Source organism: Trichoderma reesei (genome assembly GCF_000167675.1).
Source record: "Trichoderma reesei QM6a unplaced genomic scaffold TRIREscaffold_3, whole genome shotgun sequence".
NCBI lineage: Eukaryota > Fungi > Ascomycota > Sordariomycetes > Hypocreales > Hypocreaceae > Trichoderma > Trichoderma reesei.
This window is the reverse complement of record NW_006711150.1, coordinates 1,557,850-1,582,537: the sequence shown is the minus strand read 5'-3', so window position 1 is coordinate 1,582,537 and position 24,688 is coordinate 1,557,850. Positions and strand designations below refer to the sequence as shown.

The window sequence follows — 24,688 nt, the reverse complement described above, 5'->3', positions numbered from 1 at the left end:
TCTTCTTCAGCAGCAGCAGCAGCAGCTCGAGCTCCAATTACTGCCTTCCAACAAGTCTCTTCACCCACGCACACATACACACACTGACACTGCCATCTTGGCATCCATTGGCCGGTACTGACTCAACGTCGCACATCTGCTGCGCTGGCGGCTCCTCTCCCTCCTCTCCATCTCGCCATCCCCCTCCCTGTCTGTCATGCACTCGTCCATGTCCCATCTGCATCTCCCCTCTCCCGGCCTCGCCAATCAGACGCCCAACAGCCGCCCGTTTCGAGACCCTCGGGCGCTACAGGGGGGTTGCCACTGCTGTCTCATACGAGGACATATCTTGGTACCAGGTAAGTACAGCACAGCACAATGTTCACCCCCAGTTGGGCGACAAAGTAACACGCAAAGTACATGCACCACCACCACCACCACCACCACCACCCCATCTGTCTCACTTCTCTCTCTGGTCTGACCACGGCAAATCGTGCTTTGTACAACCACAACGACGACGACGACCTGCAGCAGCCATTGGCTTCGGATGCAGACATTGGCCGCTGTCCCTCTCTTCGCCGCCGCTGCAAACCCCGCTTTGCTGCCAGTTGGCACTGCGACTCTGTGTCCATGTTGTCTTCCGGTTGTCTCTTGTGTATGTGTAAGGTAGGTACCTACGTACATATTGTCTGTGTATCGCCAGATCGGGATTATCGACAACGCAGGGCGACAAAATAAGGGAGACGGGCTGCGCTCGACTTGGCTTACCCTGCATAGGTAACATTGCGCCTTCAAATCGGCAGAGGATCTGATGCCAATGCGAGTGCTGCAGATGCATTCACATATACATACATTGACCATGCCTCGGCTCTGTCGCTGTGTGTGACAAATGTCGCCAGCGACGACAATGCATGTACGAAGTACTACTAGTAGTACCATTTCCCTCTGATATCATGCCATTCTCGCAGAGCAAACATCAACTTCTTCCCAGTCTCACCCATCAGCATCATCGCGAGACCCTGTCTCATCCAAACACCAATAGGCATACTCCGTACAAGCGAGATGATCCCTCCCTCGATACTCACACGCTTTCTCTCATGCAGACAGAACAGAGAAGACCACATGTCCCTCGAAGGAAGATGCTAGAAAAGAGAAGAGAAACCATGATATTAGGAGGCAGTGAGGAAGAGACGCCGTACCTCTCCCGTCCTGCACCCTGCAAGCGACAAGGCCCTTGTTTCTTCATGTATGCATGCCCAAGGCCTGACTCAATCACCTCCAGCACCCGCATGCTTCCTATCTGCACTCCACCGAAGTCGAGGACCTTTGCTGCCTTAACACCTATACACACATACCTGGCTGAAAGGCTCATATCGTCTCATTCGTACCTGTCCCAGCTGGCTGTATCCTCTTGAGAGAGAGAGAAAAAAAAAATGAAAAATTGGCATCTCAAAGGAGGTAAATCAGTACATTTTCAAGAATTGAGCGTTCAGTAATACACAACCTAATCATCCTCGCATCCAACATTCACACTGCGCAAGTGGCGTCTTGAATCGCCCTCATCCGTGCTGAACTAAGCAACCCATCTTAGAGTTTATCTTAAGCAAATGTTACAACTATAAGACTAATAGAACCGCTTGCCACAAACTTCAAACTGACTTATTCAAGATTTACCATGGTCGGTTTGTTTACAGTGGGTTAATTCCTCAGCTCGCAACAGCCCATGTCCACCTCTTTCATGATTCCCATCTCTTGTAAGTGAACGCCTTCTATCACCATCACAAACCATGCATATCGCTTTTCCGCAGCTCTCCCTGCCACTGCAAGCTCTCGACATCACACAACCTGTATCCAGCTTCACCTCCTCCCCTGAATTAGTAGCCCGGCAGCACCCTCGTCCTTACATGCAAGCCATTCGCAGGCCTCGCCGTCACGCCCCCCTTGATATCAACCTTGTCAAGGTCCTTCTCCTCCTCATTCACAAGCTCAAACTCGAACCGCCCGATCCACGCCGCCAAGAGGCAGGCAAACTCCGCCTTGGCAAAGCTCGCCCCGATGCAGCTGCGCGGCCCGTGGAGGAACGTCATAAAGGCATAGTTGCTCTCCGCGCCGCCGCTCGCGGCCTTGCGGTTGCTCTCATCGGAGAGCCCGTCTGCCGAGATCCAGCGGTCCGGGTTGAACTCGCCCGCGTCCGGGCCCCAGAGCTTGGGGTCCACGTTGTTGGCAAAGGGCGACAGCGAGACGCGGATGCCCTTTGGCACGCGGACGCCCTGGATGGTGGTGTCGTGGGCGGCCTCGCGCACCGTCATCGGGACCGGGCTAAAGTACCGCAGGACCTCGCTGCACACCGCGTTGAGATACGGCATGCGGTCAATGTCGAGGCTCGTGATGGTGGCGCCGACGTCGTCCGGGGAAGGCAGCCTCTCGCGGACCTCGTTGCGCAGCCGCGTCTGCACTTCGGGCGAGCGGCAGAGGAAGTAGATGGCCCAGGTCAGCGCCGTCGCCGTCGTCTCGTGGCCGGCGGCCAGGAACGTCATGAGCTGGTCCACCAGGTTCTCGTCGGTAAACTGGCCGCTCTCGATGGCGACGGAGAGAATGTCCACGTCGGTGCGCTCCTTGTTGGCCATCATCTTTTGCTTCTTCTCCCGGATCAGATCCCGGCACACGGACCTGATGACCTTGGCCGCGTTGTCGACCTCCTTGTTCCGTTCCAGCGGCAGTCGGTAGAGCACCCAAGTGGGCACCAGCACTGCCAGGAGGACCATGATCTTGGCCGGCGGCTTCGGCTTGAAGAGGAACTGGTACGTCTGGACGAGATCGTTGTGCTCGTCCTGAATGGCCTTAAAGTCCCTGCCCAGGCCCGCGACGCCGATGATGTCGAGCGTAACCCTCGATGCCCACTCGCCAATCTCCATTTCCGCCTCGCCGCGGGCGCCGCATTCCTGCGTCATGGCCTGGACCACTTCACGCGACTTGTCCCAGAAGACGGGGTACAGGTCTTTGATGTGTCGGAACGCAAAAGCCGGCATCAGGTTGCGCCGCTGGCGCTTGTGCTCATCCCCCTCGGCGACCAGCACGCCGTATCCCAGGATGCGGCCGAGGAAGGTCTTGACGTTCTCGGGCTTCTGGAAAGCGTAGCTGTTTGTGGTGAGCACCTCGCCCAGAGCCTTTGGAGAGGTGACGAGCACACGCTCGCGGTTGAAGAACCAGTAGTATCGGATGAGGCCATCGTTGGGAATGGTCAAGGCCCTGTTGTTGACAGACGCGGCGCAGTCAGCCTCATGTTTGTCACTCATTCGCCCGTTGTGCGGCGCTCAATGCTCGGCTGACAGACAGACAGACAGACGGATTGTCAACTTACCACTCTCTCATCGGCGCGCCAGGCTTATCCGCCAGAATCTTCAAGCCGTGGCCCATCAGCCAGTGGCTCCCCGGCGCCGTGGGCAGATGCCGCAGGGGCGAGAACCACTTGGGATAGAGAAACACGTCGTAGATCCCGTACACCACCATCTGCGTCACGAGCAGAACCGCCGCCGCCTGGAGAAACGAAGCCCTGGTCCAGACATCCTGTGTCGCGTATGTCCATCCCGCGCCGCCGGCGAGGGCCGCGACAACCATCAACTTGAAGGACATGGCTCCTAGACGCCCATTCGAATGCGCTGTCGAAAAGTCGTCACTGTACTCGAGTCGTAAAGGTCGATGCCAGCCAATTCCGCCCAGCTCAAGCTTGCGAATTTCAGATTGGAAGCGGGAAGAAAGCAACAAGAATTGAATCAGACAGAAAGCGAATGATCTGATTAGAAGCCGAGAAATTCCAGTGATAAATGATACGGGAGGGAGAATGTAGAGCTAAAGGGGTCCAGCTTCCACCAGCGGACCGTTTGCCGTGCTCAGCCTCTCTGCTCTGGTCCAAAACCCGGAAACTTAGAAGTCGGAGATCATGCGAGGTCTGGATGAAACCCAGATGTCCGGTTTGCCTCCCTAAATCGGCTAGAGTGTGTCCTCTGATGTAATTAGGACGGGGAGGTTCGCTATCTTGAAGACTGTACGAGTGATGATGGTATGAAAGTGGGAAATGAACGTGAGAAATAGACAGAGACGAGCCAAACTACCTTAGCTATTTATATAAGGTACAGATCACGGAATTCAGAAGCGACAACTCGTTGACGACAACGCCTCAAATTCGAAAGCTATGAAACGAGACGCGCAATTCCCCCCTCCTCACCCCCGGTCCTCTCGCCCACCAAGCCAAAGGCCTTCCTTCTGGCTGGTTTTCCAAAGAACGAATGCCGTCCCCGAGCGGAGTTCGCGAACCCAAAGGCGAAAAAAGTTGGAGCCATTTTCGGGGATTCACTAGATCTTTCCCCCCCAAACGACACAGGCAGCCAATCCCACTGGAGAAAGACACGGTAGCTTCAACCGAAACACGCAAGCTCTCATTCGTAGAGGCGGAGAAGGGGGGGAGGCAATACGTCCTCACGACCGGAATTCCGGCAACTCTCTCACCGTTCGACGGGCGTCGACCTTCTTTTCCAGCTTCTTAGCAATGCATCAAGGTTCTGACCTTGATATGCCTACTTTGTGAATTCTTACACAGGTCACTCGTACTAACACGGTTGAGGGCATATTGCAAAAGGCTCAGCTGCTATCGTGACCAAAAGCGCTTTGATTTGAGCGGAGATTCATGACAACCTGTGACAAGTACTTTGAACAAGGTGAAAGTATCACCATCACGCCGCCAACCGCCGGATTCAACCTCCGCAAGTAGGTAGATGACGATTACACATTGAGTACCTTATGCATCCATTTTTTTCATCTTCAGACCTTCAACCAGTAAGTAGTCTTACTATCTACCTGTGTAAAGCCCCAGCACTTATACAGGCACTCCTCTCTCTCAGTATTCCCGCAAGACCATCAGCGTCAAACTCCGCACACGCACAACGAATACGCCCTTCTCCAACTCGCCAAATTCCAATCAAAGCCCAACTCTTCCGCCGCACCCACCGCCGCCTCCAGAAGTAGAAAACGGACACAGCTCGAATCCAATGATAAAGAACCAGTCGAAAAGAAATCCAGTCCCCATCATTCCGTCGGTCGCAATCGTCCCGCCGGGGCCGGCTTTCAATCGACGTTTGCCCCTCTCCGTCTCCGTTCCCACCTATTTGGGTAGTTCCCGGTCCTCCGTCGTGGGGTAAAAGGCACGATCCAACTCGAATGGATTGCCCAGATTGTATACATACTGTCTATCATCTCAAGTGCATACATGGGCCTATTGATATATGGAGGGGCAGAGTCTTGATCAAATGATTGAACCACAGAGTGTTGTGGTGGATCGAATCGTATCACGCAAGCTGAACGAGAATACAGTCAATCGGGTCACCACGCTTGACTGAAGTCATCTCAACGCTGAGTATGTCGTAGGGCTAAGCTGAAGCTGTCGTACATGGATTTCTATAATTCTCACCTCATCCACAGTCTTCACGTGTACGCTTGATCAAATGCGCTGGATAGATCAATCTTGCAGTACCAACATTGTTACTTCTACCCAAGCGTACTTTGGTAGTAGTACTACACAAGCTATCGCTGAACTCGCTCGCTCGACTGGAAAAGAGGAAACCAGGGGGACCAAGGGGATGAGAACCAATACTTCAAGAAGATATTGCAAGCAATGTCTGGCCATTGTATACTCTCTAATGCTTGTCGGCTGGTAGCAACCGGCCTATTACCGCCACTTCCTTGAGCGCGGGACAGAGCTCACTCTTCACCACGGCCTCAGTCGATTCGATGGCGCCGACGTCGGCGACTCGTTATGATCCCAATACTCGGCGCCTGGATTGCCTTGGGCATCTGCCAACAGTCTGGATCTGTCGCTGTGTTCAGGCCTCGTACTCGGGATCACCGTGCTTGCTTGGGCTTGGCTTTCTGGCCGCAAGGGCTGCAACGTTGATCGTATGGGGCTTGTCGGGTCACCATCCGCATTCTCTGCACCCGGAGCGACGTTGAAGCGTCCAAATCTGGGTCTGCGCTGCCGATGAGATTCTCTTTCCTGGCCCGCCGGAGAATACGCGCCTCGCTGCTGCGATGCTCTAGCAAGCCAGTGAGGATACCTCGTAGCGTCCCGCAGGGGGTTACGTGCTGGCCAATTTGTGGTGTTTGACGGACCTCCTGCCCAAACACTGCTAGAAGGATGATCAGAGTCTCTGCCAGCAGGGGGTGCATCGCTTTCCGGCACGTTAGGCTCTCGAGGCTCAACCATGTCGTCGTCCTGCTCTAAGTTGGTGATGATATTTAGGTAGACTTCCTCCGTCATTCTACGATCGGACGGTTAACAGGCTGCCATACAAATGACGTTTTCAGGCAGGCACTATGAGGAGTAAGGGGCAGAAGAACGAAACACAACTAACCTGCTGGAGATCTGGCCATGGGCCCTCAGCATTGCCAGAAACGTTTGAGCGGGAGTACGGCCGAGCAAGTGCTTGGAATACAATTCCAAGTCTCTGCGGCAGTACGGACAACTTTCCGACTCTTCAAACCACCTGGAAATGCAATGGTCTCCGAATACGTGCTTACAAGTTGGCAGTCGTAGAGGCTCTTCACACAAGCCCTCCGGAGACTCTGTGCCGTAGTCATTGTAACAGATGGCACAAGCTGTAGTAGTCCCGTTAGCTCTGACTTAGCCAGGACGAACCGCGTCTACAATACTTACTCCTCTCACTTTCGGGCAAATCTTGAATCTCGACCTTCTTGAGGACGTGATGAGCAAACTTCCAAGCCATCTTTCGTGAGATGCTATCCGTGGCCTGCGTCTGCCGGGCGTTGGGCCTTAATGTATTGTTCGCCGCGCCCTCGTCCAAAACCTGATCCAGTAATTGATCAACGGTAGCATTTGGAGCGTTTTCTTCGGTCTCTCTGATCGAGTCTGATGGCGCGCGCGTGGTCAATGATCGCCGAGCTCTCGATTGGGTCGCTCTTCGGTGTGCGTGTGTCACCGTCCCAGATGGCTCGTATTGATGCGGCAAAGATCCATCTGGCAGCTGGTCAGTAGAGGAGACATTTACAACCTTTCAGACGCATTCTGTTGAAAGAGTCAAGAACTATGAACAAGAATGGGGCACCTACAGAGAGTCGGTGGCAGGGGAGGATGCGAGCCACGAGCATTGATTCCTGGTAAAGCAGTGTAGCTAGAACGGCGGAACGAGGAGGAGTTGGGGCTTTGCAGAGAGGTCGCTGAGTGCCCAGCGACGTGGTCTGGGTGCATGCCTGGATGATGTTGTGGTGTATAGATGCCATGAGGCGGCACATCCGACGACATTGCCAGTCCGCTCTGCACTAACTCATTGTCTGCTGTAGCAACAGACGTCGGCGGTCCAAAAGCAGGCCTGGCTTGCCCAGGAGGCATGCTCGCATGGTTTGTTTGAATCGGACCTGGCATCTGCGAGAAGGAGTCGTTCCACGGTGCAGGATGCTGTGGCATTGGCATTGGGTGAGGGTATGGCAGATAGCCTCGAGGTGTGGGATCGGGCAACGGAGGTCCGCCCGAGAGGCGCATTTGATGAGGTGAATCGAGGTTCGGCGGATACGGGCTGTACATGGAGTAGAGTGGAGGAACGGCAGCCTGATTCTGCGGCCAATACATGGGTGGTACTGGTGCATGATGGCCAAGCTCGCGTCGCGGATCAGGTGGTGAGAATGTAGCATCATATAGAGCGGGATAGGGCGGCCGCCCGTTGTTTGTCGGATCCATGGTTCAGTCGCGGCCTGTGCCAGACCCTGTCCCAGTCCGCGATCCTCAAACTATCAAATAGCGCCCGGATGGCCAATCTTGTCGAGGCTCCCCTGTGCGGCACGGGCGAAGCGTTAAGCGCTGGATGTGGGATAAAGTGAAGACTCGAGTCGAGGTAACGATTTATAATGTCCAAAAATAGCGAGCGATAAGTCTGGCAATGATGAAGGAAGCGGTCTGCACAAGTCGGCCAACCAGGGTCGTGAGATAGGAATATATATTCGAGGTATGAGATATCCAAAGGAGACGTGGCCGTGATGGTCTGGATGTAGAAGCGACTTTCCCTCACGCTGCGGCGGTCTATGGACCAGAGGGTCGAATCCAAGGTCGCTGTCCAGGACCACGGGCTGAAAGTCTCATCAACGTTCGCTCAAGAGAAGTCAGGGTAAGGCCCATCCAAGCTCAGCTTTGGCCTTCAGGAGCTTCCCTTGAGGAATCCGGGACAAATAAAGGTCTGTAATCGAAGAGCTGACGGACCAAGTCAGGGCAGGCAGGGAAGACGCAAGAACAAGCGAAAGATGAGAGATCCAACACCGCGGGAACCTAGGAGGGGATACTGCGTATCGATACAACCTGCCCGGTATAAGGAGATACGCCCTGCAGATAGGGATGCTAGGTAAAAATAGGAATTGGTTGGCCCTGTTAGATGTCTGCCCAGTACCGACGGCATATGAAACGTAATCTTCTGCACAAAAGCCGAGATGTCCTGTGGTGGCAGCGGTATATGGAATATGGAAGCTTTCCTCTAGAATCACCCGAAGATGCTTAGGAATTTGCACGCAGTGATCGAACGCGCCGCTTCCTTTCCTCGGGAACGGACTGATGAGAATGACAGGTGCATCCAGAGAGGATCGCAGCTAGCAGCAAGTGCTGCAATCTGAGATCAGAACCTGGAGTCTTGGGCCACGCAAGAGGGATAAGCGATATATTGATTCGTGAGCCGAAGTACGGAAATTTGGCCGGGAATTGAGTGTAGAGGCACCTGCTGCCGAATCAGCAGCTTATTGATCAATATTACCAGGTCTAGGCTAGTAGGTAGGTACCTAGTAGTTTGTAAGACCAAAGCAGGCGATGCACGGCAGCTCAAGAGCCTGGCAGTGCAAAACCCGAAAGGCTCTTGAGGTGTGCTGAGGGCTGAGTGCGACGGCGGCGGAGAGAAGGCACGAGGGTGCCGGAGGCAGAGTGGACGTAAAGCGGAACGGAAAGAAAGCGACGAGGGAGGCGCGATCGAAAGAGCAGGGAGTGGCGGAAGGCAGGGATAGGATAGAGGAAGGAAGAAGGAGCCGGAGCAACAGAAAGAGCAAGAGCAAGAGCGTCTGAGCAAGAATTGAGGTGGTGAGCTCAGGGCAGGAGCGGCTGAGGCAGGAAGCACAGGTGCGCGTCGGAAGAAGCACGAGCAAGAGCAGGAGTAAGGGAGTATGTTAGGCAGGTATGATAGAGCAGGAGACCGGAGGAGAGGGAGGAAGTTCAGCTAAGATGGATTGGGCTGAGCTTTGCCGACCAACAGAAATGGCAAGAGCGACAGTACGATCAGAGAAATAGAAAGAAAAGAAAAAAGGAAGCAATAAAGCAAAGGAGAAAGGAAGGAAAGATCCCGGGAGGTGAGGAGATCAAAGAAAGAAAGAGGATTGTGACGACTGAGTACGGCAGGTCAAGCTTTCGCGCTGGGCTGCACCGGACTTGAACCTGGCAAGCACGCGGATGGATGACAGGGAATGGGAGATGGACGGTCCAGAAAGGCGCCCAGTCATGAATCGCATGCTAAGGCATCGATTGATTGACTGACTGATTGATTGGCATGTCACGGCATTGGCATGGCCCTGGTGCGGAGGAGAGGAGAGGCGGCATGGCATGGCATGGCATGGCATGGGCACTTGCGTCAAGCCATCACCAGTCAGGCCGTCCCGGTTGGCCCTGCATCGCGCTCCAGTCCGGCTCCAACTCGGCTGCCAGACGGGAAATGCATTGGACGGCCAGATCATCGGCAAAAAGGTGGCGGATGGGCGACGGCGCCAGCGGGCAGGTTGGCGAGTTGGCGAGGGAGGCAAGGAGCTGGAGGGCACCACAGCCGCAAACAAGCTGGCATTCTCGCTCGGCGCCCTGACCAACAGCACAGGACTAGGTCGTCAGTTATTCACCTCGCCAGCCATGGATCAGTTGGGTTGCAAATGCGCGGTGCATGCCGAGCCCGTGTTTGCAAAAAGGCCTTGGACGACGAATACGGCCCTTTGCATGCATCACTTTTTGGGCGCGGGGCGCAGAAATACACCGCCTGTGGACCTCCATCACTCATGCCAGCCAGCCAGCCATGATGAGGATGATGATGGCAACAAAAAGCGACCGGAAGCCAAAAACCCCAGCTCGGCTGCGGGCTGGGAAAGCCTTGAAACCATCTAGCCCGACGCAAGCGTGGAAAGGCAACTTGGGCTTCTCACCTGATAAGCTGCATGTTATGCCTAACGCCCAGCCCGTGGAGCCAGCCAACCTTCCAACTTTCGGACAATCAGACTTGTGTGCAGTATCCTCGGCGTCTTCACTCTTTCAGAGTTCCCAGGTCCCTTGATGAACGGTATTACCTCGTACCCAGCCGGCTCCCCTGCAGCCACCAAGTCTACGCGTCACAGAAACAAGCACAGGAAGCCAAGAAAAGGCTCATGAAATCCCATTCACTCATGTGCGTGGTCGTCACATGCGTCGTCTCTGCCCGAGAGGGCCTGTGGGAAATGAAATGGCGCCAGCCAGAGTAAGGGAACCGGCGATCAATCAGCTCGAAACAATCAGAAAACCCCGTCAGCTACGGACCTCGTGATTGGGTTTCCAATATTGCGTGTGTCGCACCGTGCTCACGCCTCTTGCTCCTGTGTGGCAGCCAGTCGGGTTCAAGCTCAGACCAAGTCGGCGCCTTTTTTCCCGCGGTGAGACGAGGTGTCAAAGCTCGTTAGAATTGGCCATATATGACGGATCAGTTCTTCCTCTTCCTTTCTCGCTCTGCAACGCAACATACTAACACGCAACAAAAGCGCAGTCCATCAGACGAGCGCTATGACGATGACGGGGCATTTCGGAGCCACACATCGGGTCAGCGCCGGACGACCTGTCCGACCCTCCGGAGACCTTCCCGATCCGGTCGTGTTGCAAGCATCTACACTGCTATGACAGGGTACTTACAATATATATCACACTGCCTACATACTATATCAATACTTCATCTGGCCTTTACGCACCGGGTCATACTTGAAGCTCCCTTTGCTGGCTGCCCTCGCTTTTCAAAAAGGCCTGCAGGAGGCCTTATTTTCCTTTTCCAAGCATTCATCCGCACTACTGTCGATGCAGCCACTGGGGGTGGCTCCATCATGGCCGTGAGGGGTAAGACGGGCGAAGTAAGGATGATGCTTCGTATGGACCTGGAGGGGGCTACACTATGCTCTGTGGCGAGACACCTTGGTTATTCGAAATTCAGCCCCTCGCTGGTCAGGTTCAATTCGAAATCAAGCCCCTCGCTGGCCAAGATGGGTCCGGCACTACTTTTGCCAAAGCACTGGAATCGATTCTCGAACCATTACGCGACACGGGGGAGGTTTGGATCGAGCACCGAAAACGCCGTTTTCGGCTCTCAGTTCTCGCTGCAAACTAACACACGCACGACTCGTTCAGAGCCCGAACGTCATTCCTCGGGCTGCTTTACTATCGTCGTCTCCTCAAGCAAGGGAACATCAGCCGCATGCCTGAATACGCCGGAGCTCAGCACAACAGCCATGACGAGCCAATTATCCCACATCGCCGCCTACATGAATGGCTCATCGACCTCGATAATTTCCCTCTCATGCGGCCAGCCGTCTGACCTGTCGCCCGCTTCATCTGGCGCCCGTCTTCGCACTTCGCTTGGTTCTGCTTTCTCGAGTCCGTGATGGTGTGTCTCAGCTTTTCCCACCTAAGCCCGCGGAGCATATGCTGCTTCCACTGCGGAGTGCAACCTGTACTACAGACGACCTACATGGGAAGCATGGTAGGGACAGATAACGAGGATGATTCCGGCGTGTTGATCGACTTCCCAATTTTTCCATCTCGTCCGTGACACTTCTTGCCTAGCCCTGTCTTCGCCCAACCCGGCAACTGGAAACCTGAATCACAAGTTCCCCGCCACCGCAAATGGTGTCAAATCCAAGCGGCTGCTGCGGTAATATAAGATTTCACCTTCACTTCATCCCGTTATTTTTCGCCTTTTATTTTGTTTTTAACTCTCCTCCAACCCTTGCAGCAAGATTGACCACACATTGACATCACCGATGCCAGCAGCCACCTTGTCCAGAAAACACTCGAAGCGGAACCTCCGTCTTGGCTGCCTTTATCTACTATCTAGGTTGCGCAGGAATGCTCGGCTTATTATATTTGACTTTTGGATGCTGCCCGACGTTGTCATGCCCCTTCGGATGATATCCAGCAGGCTGCTGGGGTATGACTGTCGAATCACCGTCGAATACTAGTGGATGCCTGTTCCCTTTGCAACAATTTCGTGCTACCTACGGAGCTACATAATTTGCCCATCGACAACGCCTCTGCCTTGCCGTGACAATATGATGTTTGGCGCAACGTTTCTTTTCTGCTACTTATTAAACCGGTTCAGTCTACTGCCTGTCATATTGGGTGCAAACTTTAAGGGGCTAGTTCGAAATATTTCCCTGTTCACTGAACCTGCTCGATGGGCTGCAAAAGGCACGATTGTGCACATTTGCTTGGACTTGGTTTGACATTGGGCGCCGCCTGACTTCTTTGATTCGGAGAGTCTCGTCCGTACTAGGCGCTTTCTTCTCAGTCCACTACCTCCAAGACAGTTCAATCCTCAGACTGGTCTTTGCATCCGCCATCCTCGTATCAATTCGTATAAGGATAGCATGGCCGAGTATACCGATGATGCCGGCCTTGTAATCCAGGCCTTGGAAGGTTTGCCGCTGTGGATAAGTCATCGAATGGAGACGTATGTACACGGGCGCATCTATCTCCAACCGAAGCGCCGAGACCATGATGCGACGAGAAAAAAAGAAAAGAGGAAAAGAAAACCAACCAAATCCCGCCGCCACCCATAATGTCGCAGCAGGATACTGCAGCTAGTCTCAGTCCCTCCCTTTAAATCGACGGATCTGGAGCCTCTCTCTTGGGCTTGATTTGCGGGCACAAATCGTTTGTTTCCGTATGCACTCCGATGACAAGCAGACACGTCAGACCCGCGGTGTGATTTCCTCCTCAAGGTGCTGCTTTTACACTCCTGTTTGAAACAGGTTGCAGCGATCATGACGACGGTGATGATCGTGATGACACCGGCGGCTGCATTTCCCAACAGCTCTATGAAATGTGCACGAGAGAGAGAGAGAGAGAGGGGGGGGGGGGGGGGGGGGGGGGGAGAGAGAGAGACTTCTCCCTCACCGACTTTGCGGCAGCAACCTTGGTCTTGACAGCGCAGCGTTGCATTCTGCTTTTTCCTTCAAGTCGAGGCAGACAGAGCTCAAGCAATCTCACTTCTTGATGAGCCGGTATTTCCCCCCCACGAGTTCCAGCTCGCCCTCTGCGATTTTCTCGCCGAGGAACTCCTGTAAATCCTCATTGCTCCAGGGATATCCATCGGGGATGAGCATCTTCAGCATCATGGCAATCTGCCCAAGGGGCATCGCCGGGCTCGAATTCGTCAGCATGCCGACGATGAATTGCCAGTACATGGCCCTCTGCTCTCTTTCCTTTGCACCAATGTTCTTGGGCTTCTTCGGCGACGGCTGGTCGTTTGCGTCGTCGCCGCCCGTTGCGACTTGGTCCTCCATCACGTCCTTGTCGCCCACGTCGCTGTCGAGCGTCTCCAGCACCACGTACGTCTTGTTTCCGACGTCGCGCAAGACTCGCTGGGCTACCCAGAACTTGAGGGCGCTCTCCAAGAGATCCTCGTCCATCATGAGCTTCTCCCATAGTTCGTTGAAGCTTCGTTGCACGGGGCCCGATGTCCCTGATCCATCACTGTCATCGTGAAATTCGTAAATGACTGCCGCCTCATACGTCTTGCATTCAAGGTCGATGGAGCGGTCGTCAAGCTCGAGCTTGACCGTTGCCGATCCCAGATGATCCAGCCAATTGAGCTTCCGTGATGATTTGAGCTGCTCAAATCCAGCCTCGTACTTCTTCTGAACTTGAGCAACGGGTAAAGGCACGGCGAAGGGGTCTTTAGGCAGACTGGGCCAGAATAGCCGTGACAGGATCTTGGAATGATATGAGAGCGAGTTTGGCTCCAATGAGCCATCGCTCTTCAAGTTCCGACGAAGGACAGTGTCCACGCGCTTGGAGTCCACAATGTCTCGTATCATTACATCGCAATTCTGAAGAGCAGCTTCTCCAAAGCGCTTCTTGAGCAGGCCAAGGACCTTAATCTCCTGCTGGAAGCTGGTTTGCTTGGAGAGCAGCCGTTCCGCGACGATGGACTGGAACTCCTTGATGAAGACGTCTTGTAAGCCAAGAGCACTGATCAGCGTGCCTATGATGTCCTCATTCTTGGGCCGCTTGTAGTTGACGCCTGCATCCACGGGATCCGGAACCCAACTCATGTCGTTCCAGCCGAGATCCTCATCGTCGACGCGACCTTGGTGCTGCTGCGACGTTTCGTTTAGAATGACTGCAAGCTCCACCAGTTTCCCGTCGTTCTCCTCGGCATTTGCAGTGTTTGGATTGGCCAATAGTCCTGTAACGACAATGCCAATGGCATCGTCTCTGTTCCACAAACATAGCTTCAGCGCAGGCACGACTCTGTCGAGTAGGACTTTGGAGTGGTCCAGCGCGTGGAATGTTCGAATCATGGATATGTAGGTCTGCAGAATGTCCAGCGTGGAGCGGCCGGGGTGTAGCAGCCTCGCCTGGAGGGTGGCCGAGAAGGCGTCCGTGAGCTGAAGGCGGCGCTGGGGCGTAGTCACAGAGGACGCCAAGTCGTCGAGACCTCCCTTGCTGTCGGGCCAGTGTAGGACGATATCAAAGAGCTCGTGCATCCGCAGCGTCGCGAGCCGCCCAGTGGCCACCTCCCTCCACCGCTCAACATCGTTCCAGGCCACTTGGCCGCCAAGACGACTGAGCACCTCCACTGCCAAACGGCCGTAGCGGTTCTCAATCCAGTTACACAAGTGATTCAGACAGAGAGGCCCCGTCACCGCACGAGATCTGCGTCGGCCATCAGGCACCTTCCATACTCTGCTATAGGATTCCTTGATGAAGTCTTGCATACAGGCATCCATCATCTCAGCAAACAGGACTTGAAACTTGTCGCCACCTAGTCCTACCTGATGCAAGGATTCAAGGAGGCCGAGAAGTTCGCCCCGTGCCTTGGAAACGTCGGCTTCTCGGCTCCAACCCGGCCCCAGGCCACTGTCGCGACTATTCGAGCCCAGTATGATGCGCAGACTATGGTGCAAGACGTTGCGGAGGACGGCTATTAACTCCGGGGTCCATGAGTTACCAACAATGGCGTGTATGTCTCGTCTGAACTTGGCCATGGCCGCTTCTGCTGACGTGTCATCGCGGAAGCCTCGAACAATGAGCATCAGCCCGTACAGATACTGTCTGTGGGCAGCCTCCAGGGTGCCAATGATGCTCAGGAGAACCTGCGAGTGGCCCCGTTGATGGCTGGAGGTGCATGCGGCGAGCAAAGGGAGCACCTGGTGGAGGAAGTGCTGACGGACCTGTCGAGAATGCCACAGCAGTATGTCCTCCGTATGAGCGGCCTGCGGGGCGAGAGCAGCAGGATCCAGGACCAGGGCCAGAGAGTCGTAGAAAGTTACATCGAGATCCTGCGACTCGGGGACCAGAGCACCAAAGGAATCCTCAACGGCCACGGAGGTGGGCAGCTGGATGCGCGAAGTGACTACGTGCCAGGCACGGTCCCACCGCGCCTGATCGCTCAAACCGGTCGACGAAGACTGCTGCGTCGACTGGTTGCCACGCGTCCGCCGGCCAGTTGCAGACGCAAAGCCGTGGGCACCGCCAGCGCTGTGAGTGGCAGCGTGTCTCCTGGGACGTGACGATGATGACGATGCTGATGACGATGCCGATGGCAAAGGCGCGCCCTGGCTCCGGATTGGCTCGCCGGCCTCGGCGAAGGCAGACGCCAGAGGAGCCGGCTGCGAGGCATCGGGAGGGAAGACAGAGCGAAAGACGTTTTGCTTGCGGGTGCGGACCCTGGCGGCCGTGGTGGTGATGGCCATTGTTGTTGTTGCATGGGCACCGTCAGCCCGCAACCGACACTGTCTGCCTTCACGTGCTCTTTGCTGGCCGTTGACTCCTGGGATGCAGAAAGCGGTGCCTGGAATGTGCAGGTAGACTCAGCAGACGAGGCTCAGGTTGCCGCAATCGCCCTGCAATCCATTGCCCTGCCGGGAGCACCCGGTATTATGCTGGCTGGTACTTTGCAGCAGGCTGTAAGTGGTAGCCCTTTGTCCGAGGCCGAGGCGAGGCTGTCCTGTCGCGGTTCGTCTGACCTAGGGTTAGTAAGTAGCTGATGGTCGTAGATGGGCGAGTGGGGTGGATGAAGCAGAAGAGAGGAAGAGAAGAAGAAGCCCGTGCTAGAAACAAGCGGCGCCTTGCTGGGAGGGTGAATGGAGGCTTGTGATTGGCTGAGCGACTTCAAGGTGCCTTTCCCGACCCAACTAAGCACTCAGTACTTGAGTAAGTGTACAGCAGCGTACGACAGCTCAAGTACCTCTACGCAGCGCCTCGCCTGGATACAGCTACCGAAGGCATTCACGAAGACGGAGCTCCGGGCAAGCGATCCAGGTACTCTAGAGGCATCACAGTACCTACACAGTAATCAATGGCAGAATTTGGCAATACCTACCGTACGTAAGGTATGTTGCAGATAAGTCGTCAATGCTGATTACACGACATACACATGCATCAAGAGCAACAGGCAAAACAGGATCAGGCCATGTTTGTGCTCTTGCACGTCGACGCTGCTTGGAGGGGCTCTTCGTGAGACATCGAGCAGCAGAAGGGGGGGGAACCTCAGGCAGGCCAAGCGGCTCAGGCCCCCGTCGCTCGCTGCAGTAAGCGACATGCAGCGCTTAAGTGCGCTAAGCGACGCGCCCCTTAGGCGCAACCTTTCCCACTGATCCATCAGGTTGTTGGAAAGGAGTTGAGATAATGTTACAGGCTGGTACTCGTGCTTGATTGAGCACACCCCTTCGAGGAGGGAGCAGACGGGGGAAAGAGGGGAACCCGACTGACGCCTGGAAGCTACCTAGGTAGCCACCCGAGTTGGTGCATTTGCTGCCATGTCGATGGGAGCCCGTGTCACCAATGGGGGGAAGAGAAACAGGGAGAGACGAGAGATGAAGGCGGTATGGGATAGAGGGTGTAGTACTCAAGCTGAGACAGACAAGACAGAATAAGGGGGAGAAATCTCGACGCCGAGGACAGAAGAGAGGACAAAAATAGGTAGTAGCGAATGCAGACAAGAAAACTGCAGCATCGAGTCCGTACAGAGCACGAAGCTCACTGCCACCATCAAATATCACTAGCACGCGTGCTAGCGAACGCAGCCCCTACCTACCTTAGCATGTACGAGTATGTGCTCGTACAGTAGCAGCACAGGCACCAATCCGTAATCGAGTGTCCTTGCATGACGATTGTCCTGTACGGCAACGACCTGGTATTTCGCGAGCATCCTTGCCCGTCCGTCGATTGACCCACCTGGCTTTATCTCTGGCCATGATGGTCGTGCGTGCTCTGACCCGCGGAAAACACATCGCTTGCCTGTATGTGCCCCGGCTAGTGCCACTATATATCCGAGAAGAGGAGATGGCTGGTCGGCTTATACTAGGTGTATAGGTAATTGAGTAGTAGTGCCATCCAGTACGCAGCAAACATTGAACACAAGACTTTCATCCAGTGATGAAGGGGGGAGGTGAGGGACAGAGAGATACGCCTACGTATGGTTAGAAGGCGTCGGGTCGGGGCCAAATATAGACCTCGAACTGAGTATTACACTCAATATGCATACAGTTCTCTAGTCTGGGAAGAGTTGGGCGAAACTACCCATCAAAGGGTGTGAGAGCACGGCAAGTTGCTTACCTTGTTCCATCAAGGAGAAGCGGCAAAACACAAAAGGAGATGGAATAACCAAGGCCTCTTGGTACACCACTGCGTTGCTACTATTTCCAGCATCAGCCTACCCCCTTCCATGGGCATGCTCTGGCAGCGCTCTCGTCCGTTTTTCGAAAGTACAAAGGACGGAGTACCGATGCGAGAAATGCGAGGAAAGCTCGCCGATCTGCCCACGCTAGGATAGCAGCATACCTGGCAGTAGAGCTTCGTACTCGCACACAGGGTAATGCTTGTAATACAGCCACTTTGCACACGCCGGGATGCCAACCTGATACCATCCGATTTTCGGAACAGTTTCGGCAGACGATCGGCCGGAGACAAGAGGTCACTCGGGGCCGGGGACCGCCCAACACCCAGGGCTGCAGCTCTCTGGTAACAGGCTGGAGACCTCCTCTCCAAGAAGACACACATACCCCGTGCAAGCGGCACAGCGGGCACTGAACCTGTCCAAAAGTGCCTCCGAAGCCCATGGCGGCTGTTGTGTAGCGGTGGCCAACAAGGATAGGCCCGGGTCAGGGTTTGATTGTGCCGTCCCGTGTGAAGGTACGAAGCACAGTACACCGTACGTCCTGGCGACCTAGTAGTATAGTACTCGTAGTACAGGCATGCCTCAGGAGGCTGGTACCTGGTGCACGCACGAGTATTCAGTGACAGTCCCTCTCTCACGGCTCGCGGCTCGTGGCTCGTGGTTCGCGCTCCAGTCCGAAGCCACCAACGGCTGCCCCAGTCGCGCGACAAGGCCAGCGACAGCCGTGGTGCCTGATTGCTCATCCCCCGGCTTGGTCGACCAGGGAGTTGTAGGGGGGGGTCGAGCCCACCAGGTCGAGTGACCCAAAGGTCCAATATCCCAGGAGAGAGCTCGAGCCCTGGGACGCTAGGCAAGCTAAATGTTGCGTTTAGATGCCTGTCGCTGCTGGCCTTGATTGCGGGACCAGTGGCGTTCCCGTCAGCACTCTCATCTGGCATTCGCTCCTCGCGCCTTTTGTCTTCCGCGACGCGACGTGGGGAGCAAAAGTGATAGCGAGCTGCTGATGGTGCCACTTTGTAGTAGTATGCTCCAGAGCATCTGTGTCCCGAAGCCCCTTGTCGAGCTCAACAATGACAAATTGTGTCGACACCGCGCTCTGCACGGGATGGCTATTCCAGGTTGTCTCTTGATTATTGGCCAGGTCTAGCGTGCAAGCACCGATGCTCGTAAGCCACCAGACACGTCCGCTTGCAATGCCTTGGCCCGCCCTAAAAAACTCGTCAACGGCCCCCAAATTGCTCGGGAAGCCCTTATGTAGGTCCTATCTGTACGAACAAAGGGAGGGGCGAGCTTGAACAAGGCACGCAGTACAGGCCTCGTACTCGTCGGCGCGGCTGGTCTGGTCCTAATGGTTGCTGGGTCGTTAGAGCATTCTCGTAGCATGATGCCCGACTAGATGTGCGGGATGCCTTTGTCAAAAAGGTGGAGGGGGAGGTGAGGAGAGGGGGAGGGGGGGCTCTTGAGGGTGGGGGTATAATGCACGGGGTAAGAGAAGGAAACAAGAACAGGGAACAAGGCAATCTGGCTGTCTTCGCATTCGCAAGCAGCAGCCACGGGTGTGGTCAATCAAGGGCTAGCCAGGACTCGTAGGGGTGACGCCCCGGGTCGCCATCATCTCTCCCATTCGGGCTTGCCTCGTAACCGACCGGCCATCGTCGCCTTTCCTCTTCATCGTCTCGGCACATCTGACGCAGGGCCTAGTAGTAGTTGTATGCCATCGAAGCAGGCACCCTTGCTCTGCGCTGGTTGGTCGGTTCAGAGGGGGGAAGACCAGCGATTTGGAATGGGATGTGGATCAGCCAGGGCCGTCCATCGGCCCCCCATCCCGTCTGCTGCGCTGCTGGTACTCGTACTGGCGCCGATTCTGCACCTACAGCACAAGGTGAGGGATTGTTGTGCGGAGGTGAGAGGGTTGTCTGGTTTGGCAGCAGGGCGGCACGCCTGCTCCCGACGCCTCACCTGAGGGAGGTGATCTTGCATGTCCTTCTTATGGCGATTCTGCACTTGGTGCTGGACGGGACAAGCACGATGCAGACCCTGTGCGCTGTGCGTTGATGAAGAGAAAGTGCCTGCAAGAGGACGCACTCACAACGACGGACTTGGTGGAAAGGCAAACGAGCAGGGGGGCCATTTGCGTTGTGGAGCCCTACAGGGCTGTCATTCACTTTCTCGTAGGCGGGGCCTCATGCTCCTACAGCGATATGCAACCGCATATCTGCATATTCAGCCCCCCGGGGGCGTGGCTCTTCATCAAGAGCACATGCTCGTCCCACCGCCAGTACGAATGTACGATATTGTGTGTCCCCCGAGGCGACAGGGATCAAATGCTCTCTCTGCTCGCTCTTGGGGACCTCCTAGTCTTCTCGGGCACCTGCCGCTCGACACCCCTCCCTGGTCCCCATCTGCTCTGCTTTCCACACCAGGGAGACCGTCTTCCCCCCCCCCCAACGACCGGCCGTCTCTGACGTTTGTTGCAAAGCGCGAGCAAAACCCAGCACTCGAAGCTGTCCCGCTGTCAACGCCCTACGCCCGAGTTTACTGTCATTTCCATAGACTCGAATACTATAGACCGAGCAAGCTTTCGACCCCTTTCTCCTATTCTCAAGGGATCCGTTCAGAGAAATACATAGTATCGTTGGCACGGCGACTTATGTTGTCATCTCCTCCTAGCTCATCCCGATCTCTCATCGACTACTTCCGCCCCTTTGCACATCACCAGCAAATGAAAACACACAGACGCACCATGTCAACCTCTAACATGCCGCCTCAGACAAATCAGCCACTCCGGGACAAAAGCCAACCATCCATACGGACAGGTACCAAGCTTCTCCCACTTGCCTCTTCTCCCGGTTTTTTCAGCCCCCGAATCCGCAGGGTTCTGCCGCCCTTTTTTTTTCTTCTCTCACCCTGTGACGAATGCACGTCACGCACCGAATAGCTACCTAGTACTGTAGCTAGGTCGTTTCATCTCATGCCGCCCGTAATGAGGAAATGCAGCGCACTGTCAGACACTGACTGCGCTGTGAGGCAACCTAGCTTCCTCTATCTCTCTTCCGTGCCGGCAGGCAAGGGCCAGGTTCGACCAGAACGTGTGCCGGCAGAACGTGCCTCGACCTTGAGCTGGTCTGGGCTGACCTGCCAAGTTTGAGTAGGTCATGGTATCATGGATGATCAATTGCCGTGCTCCAGGCTGGGTTGCTGGCTTCGAATCGGTCGTTCCCAATCCCGATCTCACCAAAGCCAGCCATATTCGGCAGCATACCTACCTGCTCTGTACATAAGTCTCTCCCTCCATCCGGAAGCACGGGCTTTCTCACAATGCATATGACTTCACAGCGACTTCTAGAAAAGCAAATCCGTCTTCTATTCCTCCTTGCCTGGTGCAACCTCAACCCACCTGCTGCTGGATGGATAGGTAGGTACCCTTCTTAGGTATACTCGTCGCACCTCAAAGCTGCTATTTACAACGAGGCTGTGCCACCTCGCGACCTGTAGCACCTCCGCTTCCCTCTCCAGCTCTCGGAATCTGCCCTGTGGGCGCTCTTTTGCTCTAGCCTGCCAGCCGGCCGTCGATCACTGACCTGGCCCTATCTTTACTTGGGTATAAACGTGCCGCTGACGACCCAAGGATTTCTCTCGGAGAAAGTGGGAACATCTGATAGAACCCTCGCCCACGCCTCTTTCCCCTCTGCCGCCCCCGGTCCTTGGACCCCCCTTGTCATCAGTTCTTTGATCTCTCGTCCTCGCTCTTAGGCGGGAGACTTCTTTGCGAGCAAGCAAGCTGGCGCTAAGCCCTCAGATACAAGGGTAAACATCCCCCCCCGTCTGCAAAATGCACAGACGCCCACCTGGTAGGTACGCCCACCTACGCCCACCTGGTACCTGTTCTGCTCAGCATTCTGCAGGCTGGAGATGAAGTACCTCCCGCCTGCCCACCTCAGCCCGCCCTGCGGGTCCACGATGTGCTCGTACGAGTACCTTATTGAAGTTGATAACCTTGAACTTTGAGCTCTGCACCCTGCAAGGTTTGCTGGTCAAGGGCCAAGGTGCGGTAACAAAGGGATGAAGTTGATACTTACCCCCGGAATGGAGACCGCAATCCGATTCCGAAATGCATCTTATCGGACTTAACGACGTGGCTGCGCGAGACCCAACTTTTATAATGAGCACATCTTGAGGAGGACCAACTTGACAGCAAGCGCTTAGAAAGCCGCGCTCCTGCGTACCTAGATTGATGAATGATCCTAAAAGTCTTCTGATTCTCGATGGCGAGACTGGCGTCTCCTCTCCAGGGGCAAGACAAGGACCTAAAAGTATACTTACCGCTTCACTGAGCGTCACCCCTTTCAGGCTCGACAATAGTCCACCCATGTAACACAAGAGAATCTCAAGGCATAGAATGATTAGGTGAAAAAAAGAGTAGCAAATTGAACAATTACTATACTAGTATCTAGACTGCTTCTGGTGAACCCCCAGTCACTGACCTATCCAAGTAATCCCTCTGCAACGTTGCGAACTGTTCCATCCCGTCGTCTATGCATCTCTAATAGTCGTTTGTGTACTCTAAAAAATCGATCAATCGGGTCCGTCCCTCTTGCACCCTGGTATCACTGTCCCAAGGTTTGCCCAACGCTTTGCCCGTAATTCATAATCCATCCAATCCAAAAACACCCAGGTTATACCAACGACATAAATGTGAAAAGGGAATATATCACCATAGTATACAAAAGCCAACCCCTGAAGTAAAATAAATCAAAAGAAAGAGAGGCGTAGACGGACAAGAAGTAGACGATGCCTCGCCACCTTGTGACACGTCCAAGATCGCAATCGAGACTCCCCCATCACCAAACGATATGTCCGCGAATCATCGCTATGACACCAGAAATCCCACTGACGAGCTTATTACAGCCAAGTGAGAATTCGCAATACGGGCGGCGATCATGTGTCTCCTCCCTCCTCGTAGGTGAAAGCGAATGAGTCGCAGCCTCAACGCGAGACCTTCAAGAACGCCCGGCTCAGGTGTTCCTGCGTTGCTTGCACTTGTCGTGCATAAGGTGACCGTTGCGTGCCGTTGTTCTGGTGAATTCTGCGCCACAGTTGGGGCAGGTGGCCTTGGCTGCCTGGCCGGATTTCTCTCGCTGGTGCCTGAGGAGGTTGCTAAAAGTCGAAAATTGCCGTCCGTTGCAACCATGCTCCCAGCATCGTGGCTTTGGCCGGTTCTGAACCACACGAACATGGCCAGTGCTATCTGGGCTGCCAGTGCCAGTGCTTGTGGCGGAGGATGCTGGGCCGTTTGAATGCATGGCGGACATGCGGTACACCATACCGCTGTCTTGTCCAGGGATGGGAGCGTGAGGGATGCTGTACCTTGTGAGTATTGTGGACTCGCACGCGACCGGAATCACCGACATGGGAAACGTACCTGTATGCACCGGCAGTAGCGTAGGTTGGCTGGTAGTCCATCGACATAGAGTAGTTTGAAGGCCTGTACAAATGCCAACCATAAGTTACCGTTTCACACGAAATAGAAGGGATGGGCGCATCATTACTCACATCTGCTGCTGATATTGAGTACTGAATGCTGGCTCTGACATATGGGGGCTATACGGGGGAAGGTACTGCGGCTCGCTGAGTGCCGGAGCAGGCTCGCTGAGGAGAGAGATGGTGGTCGGCGCAGCTGTCGCGTAGACGGGGAGGGCCATGGTGCTTGTAATCGCGGACAGAGATGCTTGCATGAACGGGTGGTCATTGGCGTCGTTGGCTCGTTGTACTCGTGAATGGACTTTGGAGTCACGGCGAACTTTCTCACGTTGCTTCTTGAGAACTCGGTGCTCGGCGGTAAGCACGCTCTTGGGAGCGCTTGCGTGGAGCGTCCTCGGGACGCTCTGAGGGGAAACACTAGGTTCCGATACAGGGTGGAGGATCGATGCGAAGTCAGGCCCTACCATGGTGGTTGGTGTGTTGACGGATTCGAACATGTCTTGGTGAGTAGAGTCTATCACAGTACGTCAGTATGGCCTCAAGCTCCAAGCCAAGCAAAGGGGCCTACGTACGTGGCCAAAGTGGTGACCTCGACCTGATGGCGCTCATCTCGTATGGGATGGCAACGGCACTAAAACAGCTTGGTAAGGCGTTGTCTCAACGGCGTGCTGAAGTGCAGCGTGCTAACCTCATGCTGGTAGAAGAGGAAGAAGCTGTATCTTCGGGATCAGATGCCTCTCTTTGGGGGGGCAACTTGGAACTCTTATATCGGGAAGGTCGTCAGGTAGTTGGAGGGAGGTATGAAGAAGTAGAGGCCGAGCTGAGAATTGGCCTGGTTATATAGCGTCTCGAGTTCAAGTGAGACAGAGTAAGGCTGAAGCAGCTTCCGTGCCTCTGCATAAGCAGCAGGCTGTGGTGGCGTGGGCTGTAACGCAGATTCGGGGGGTGGGGAGCACGAGAGTATGATGACTCCCGCTAATTGTCAGAATTGGAGAAGGCTCTGAAAGCCGGCGTTCTGTTGAGCTGCGAATCTTGTTGCAAGTGCTCCGGTCAAGGGGCGGACGCTCGATAAGGAGAAGGGAGTTGTCAGGGACGCTGGCAGCTAACAAGGGCAAAGATCGAAGAAGCGGCAGTGACAGCCCTGGAAATGGGGCCCCGAAGGAATATGACGGTCGAGGGAGACTCAGGAGTCAGTTGCAGCGCCGAGGAGCTGGAGTGGAAACGACCAGGTGAAAGAAAGAGATAGAAGGCCGGGGCCGAGCAAGCTGGTGTTTCTGAAACGGCAGCCTTGGTAT

The 24,688-nt window shown here is 54.9% G+C and overlaps 3 protein-coding genes across 3 annotated transcripts; all 3 read right to left on the bottom strand.

Annotated features, from left to right (window-relative positions):
• Positions 1 to 1,853: 1,853 nt before the first annotated feature.
• TRIREDRAFT_56966 (uncharacterized protein) lies at positions 1,854 to 3,597 on the bottom strand (the record flags this gene model as incomplete). The annotated part of the gene is made up of 2 exons (XM_006962712.1): positions 1,854 to 3,228; positions 3,341 to 3,597. 2 exons carry the CDS (start codon positions 3,595 to 3,597, stop codon positions 1,854 to 1,856), a joined length of 1,632 nt encoding a protein of 543 aa, XP_006962774.1.
• A 9,675-nt stretch (positions 3,598 to 13,272) lies between these two features.
• On the bottom strand, positions 13,273 to 17,490 carry TRIREDRAFT_2707 (uncharacterized protein; the record flags this gene model as incomplete). The annotated part of the gene is made up of 3 exons (XM_006962439.1): positions 13,273 to 15,682; positions 15,749 to 15,961; positions 17,471 to 17,490. The coding sequence occupies 3 exons, from the start codon at positions 17,488 to 17,490 to the stop codon at positions 13,273 to 13,275; spliced, it is 2,643 nt and encodes an 880-aa protein (XP_006962501.1).
• Positions 17,491 to 22,927: 5,437 nt separating this feature from the next.
• Positions 22,928 to 23,323, bottom strand: TRIREDRAFT_56863 (uncharacterized protein; the record flags this gene model as incomplete). The annotated part of the gene is made up of 1 exon (XM_006962711.1): positions 22,928 to 23,323. The coding sequence occupies one exon, from the start codon at positions 23,321 to 23,323 to the stop codon at positions 22,928 to 22,930; it is 396 nt and encodes a 131-aa protein (XP_006962773.1).
• Between the last annotated feature and the right edge of the window lie 1,365 nt (positions 23,324 to 24,688).